Source organism: Vitis riparia, chromosome 18, assembly GCF_004353265.1.
Source record: "Vitis riparia cultivar Riparia Gloire de Montpellier isolate 1030 chromosome 18, EGFV_Vit.rip_1.0, whole genome shotgun sequence".
In the NCBI taxonomy this organism is placed as follows: Eukaryota; Viridiplantae; Streptophyta; class Magnoliopsida; order Vitales; family Vitaceae; genus Vitis; species Vitis riparia.
The window spans coordinates 9,637,820-9,642,248 of NC_048448.1; the positions used below are offsets into that span (position 1 = coordinate 9,637,820).

General features: G+C 37.4%; 1 protein-coding gene across 1 annotated transcript; it reads right to left on the reverse strand.

The window, feature by feature from the left end:
• Nucleotides 1-1,620: 1,620 nt before the first annotated feature.
• Nucleotides 1,621-4,166, reverse strand: LOC117906257 (patatin-like protein 2). Its single transcript, XM_034819236.1, has 7 exons — nt 3,880-4,166; nt 3,319-3,500; nt 2,998-3,184; nt 2,659-2,820; nt 2,256-2,558; nt 1,988-2,163; nt 1,621-1,883 (listed from the first exon to the last, which is right to left on the reverse strand). Exons 1-7 carry the CDS (start codon nt 4,027-4,029, stop codon nt 1,808-1,810), a joined length of 1,236 nt encoding a protein of 411 aa, XP_034675127.1. The 5' UTR covers nt 4,030-4,166; the 3' UTR covers nt 1,621-1,807.
• Between the last annotated feature and the right edge of the window lie 263 nt (nt 4,167-4,429).

The window sequence follows — 4,429 nt, forward strand, 5'->3', positions numbered from 1 at the left end:
ATGGGCTTCAATGAGACCCATAACCTACACTTGCCACTCAACTGAGCTTCTACTCAAAAGATGCAAAACTTAGTCCAAATATGATCACTAGTTAATTGGGCTCATTATATAATAGACTATCCATTAACCCGTTTGTTTTGCAAATACAAATTATTCAATTAATGTTAGCTCATATAAAAATTTTCCAACATGATGGACTTGTTCTCTACATTGAGATGATGAATGCCATAGCCTTAGCTTCTTTAACATCCCAAGGAATATCACACATAGACAACTTTTCAAAAGAGTGGTCAAATCCTCCCTTTCGTCATTAGGCTTTTCCTAAGGCACACTTTCCTTCTAAATAGATACTCTGCTAAGTTTACCTTTTCCATGTCTTCTACGGTGAAAAAAAATCTCCTTTCCTTCTCACCACATACTATAATTGTCATAACTCGTAAGTGTCAATATCTATCTTTTTAAAGGCTCCTTGTAAAGTTGTGCAATAAGGTTTCCTCACACCAACTTGATCACCTAATATATCCATAACCCCCTAAAGAGTAGGAAATAGCATCTTCTGATGAAAAAGGAATTGCATTCGTTTGGTGTATCCATGTTCTCCCATGGATTGCATGATAAGGCAAACGTCGACAATTAAGAATATCACCATAATAGTGACCGAGCCTGTACTTACAAGACAATGCATAGTCAAATTCTGACAATTAGGGTCATGTTGATAACACATTAAAGTGTAGCAGTTTACAAAGCACTCGGAAAAGCCACTATCATTATATTTCGCTTCAATACTCTAACTTGACAAACACTTGGTTGGCCTCAATCACACTACAACCAATGTGAGATTTAGTAACGAGTGTAGAAGTGCTAGAATGAACACATGCCAGATAATTGCCTTACATAGTTGGTAAAAAATTTCACGTTCTTCTACAGGTGGGTGGATATATGAAAATAATAATGATGATGTTGAAATTTCATTGAAGATCGCAATATATGGTTGCAAAAGATGGTATACAGCGCTTTCTTCACCTAATGAACCTCCATAAATATCTATATATGCCTATGATTTAATTCAATAATACGAAGACAATGGCAATATTTCAAAGTGCTAATAGCTCGGACAATAATATACTCTTTGCTAGTCTTACGAAAACTTCTGATGAATTATTGAATCATTGAACAAATTGGCATTTATTATCGGAAGGAGTGTAACAAAGATCGAACCTAGATAGTATTTTCAGCCTTACTTTTCTTCAGTAGTATTGTTTGTACAGTTATGCGTTTTTGGAAGATAATAGTAGTATATGGATCTCACTGACAATCAGGGAGAGTAAGAGAATCTCAATTGCCTACAACAATTTATTTTGACAATCTAGTTAAATCCATACTAACATATGCAAGTACTGCTTTTATGCATCTTTCAGGTCTCAGAACCGTCCCTTCAATAAATATGATAATTTTTTCCAGTTATATACAATCATCAAAGAAGGAATTATCCCAATCCCATTCCTTTCTTCCCCTTTTTTTTTCCCTATATGATGCATATGGCTGTCATGTTAAACCAAGTGTGATGTCATAAATTGATTAACAAATTAAATGAAAATTTAAAATATCACTAAACATTACTTTCTTACAGAAACAATTAATAAATGACAAATTTGAGGTATACATGAATCTTAGAACAATCTTTTGGGAGAAAATATAAAAGAATTATTCAAATTACAATATTTTGAAGTACTACCAGCAACCCATGCTTTGGCCATTGGTTACATAGAGCCAACGCGAACTGATACCAGAACAATAAAAAGTCACACTACTTCAAGTCTTTCTTGGGATTTGGTAATCGTGTCTCTCGGAGTCTCTTCTCATCAGAGAGTAGCTTTGCAAACCTGCAAGAAGCAGACAGTCAACTGTACTGTTACAACAGATTTTTTATAATTAACACAATTGTAACAATGTCTAATATTTTGTTCAATTTAATTTCTTTCTATACCTTTTAAGAGCCTCTTCATTAGTGCCACCATTTTCAACTGGCTCAGAGAGACCTGTCTCCAAGTTCACCCTTGAAACTGGTTTCTTCAGCAGCCTTTCTCCGATTTTCACAAGGTTGTCCAAGTTTTCCTCGGTTGTGACATCAACTGAAGCATCTTTTCCACGTAGTGTGTCATCCTAATTTGACATAGTTCCAGCAAAAATATTCAGTGCACAGGAAGCTTTCAGCCAAAAGCCAAATGGAAACATGAGCATGTATAGGAGCATACTTGGATTCGGAGGTAGTTATCTTCAGAATGAAGGGCTTGGAAAACCATGGAAATGTGGAAATCAACCATATCTGCACTTGCTTGCATGAACACATCCACCAAAGGAGTGGAACCACCATGAAGTAGCCAACCCAAAACGCCCCATTTGGATGCCATTTTGGCATTGTATTTCTGTTCCGACTTTGGAGAGCCAGTGCCTATTGAGATCACTAGAAAGCGGCCAAAGTCCATGGGCTTAATTGGGAAGAAATCTGGGTTTTTGTCGAAAACCTGTTTTGTTACTTGGGTTATGGCAACTAAAGCCTGGACCATGGTGCCAAAAGAAGAAAAAAGACACAAGTCAGGTTAATATTTCAATAATGACTCTTTGTTATATTATTACTTCAAGTGATAATCATAGTACCGGGTTATTTGCTGCAACACCACCATCAATAAGATTGAATTCCTGTGTTTTTCCTTCTTTATCTTGGTTTTTAAAGTAATGGCCAGGAAAGTATGTTGGTGCTGCAGAGCTACCAATGCATATGTCAGCCAGTGGAGCATCCAAACATGGGGATCTTTTCACCTGCATATATGAGGTTAAGATTTTGTCACATGCATATTTAATTACTTCTAAATACCATAGCCGTTAATATTGATCTAGACAGACAACCCTTGCCCATCAATTGGGCTGACAACCCACCCAAACCCAATTCAACGGGGGGCCGAAAAGGTAAAGCCAGAGAGAGAGAGCGAGAGCAACCTCATAGGTGGAGAAAATGGTTGGCTGCAAACTCTTGATATCAAAGGTTGGAATAACCACACTGGTCAATGTCTCATGCAACCGGGTCCCTCCTAGTTTCTCCTTTATGATGCGTTTGAGGTATTTCCCATCGTATTTGGGCCCAATTAATGATCTCACTATGCTCATGATCCAGCCAAAAATACCCCTGCCATTCAAATAAAATGTACACTTCGTTAGCTACCCTTTGAAATTCCAACAATGTGTAATCCTAGGTTTTCACATACTCTTACCAATCAATCTTCAAAAGAGAAGCAAGGGCAGTCAAGTGTCAAATGTTACCTTGTCTGTGGAAAGATTTTAGGGCCATGCTCCAGATAAAAAGGCATGATTTCTTTGGCTGCAAATAGAGGACGCTTCTGATCATCCGGAGCAGTTAGCATAGCAGTCACAAGACCTCCTGTGCTCGTTCCAGCAATCACGTCGAAGTAGTCTGCAATCCTTGCATCATCACCATCCAGCTCCTGATTCAATGTATTGTTTGTGGTTAGTGTTACTTTAATAAATTATCTTGTGTTGAGCAGTAACATTTATAAATAGAGACTATTAGGAGGTCGCATTCTTTATAATTTTCTATATCTAGAGATTATTAGGAGGTCGCATTCTGTGCTATGCGCAATGCAACAAATTTAAAAATATAGAGGTAAGGTGGGTAGGTAAGGTGGGTCAGTAGGTGAGTGGGATTGAATAATTAGTATTTGGATTGTGAATTTTTCATTGTTGTTTAAAGTTGTGTTGGGGCAATTTTTAATAATTTTTGAAGAAAAGTAATCTAAGAATCCTACTTCGATAGAGATGAATTATATACAAATGATCATCCACGTAATCTTAAATAATTTATACCTGAAGTTGTGATTCCAGAAGCGCAAGGATCGTTGCAGGGATGATGCCCCTGATACCACCTCCATCAATACTAAGAATGGTGACTAGGCTACCATATGTTGGGGGCTGGATTTGAGGTACGAGTGATTTCTCCATCTGACAATTAGTCATGAATGTAAGATTGTGTGCACTGAGTGATGAACTTACAGCAAGAGACTAAGAAAGCCTTGAACAAGAAAAGAGCTCGAGGCACCAAGAAAGATGGCCTTGAATAAGATAAGGATGAGAAGAAAGAAATTAAACTCAAAGTTGACTTGGCTCTTATGTTGGGTTGCATTGTTCATAATCTATTTATAGGCAAATCCCGCAGCAAAGCGGGTACTAGAGAATGCGGTTGCTGATGAGGATTTGAAAATCAAGAAAATTCGAGGAACATGCGATGGCCATAGGAGTACTGCATGCTTATCTTTGACATAGTCCATGGTCCAAAGTTATATTTCTAAGACAGCAAAATTTCCTATATTTTTTGAAGATACAGAATTTCCTTGCGTGAGAACTGATGATTGACGGG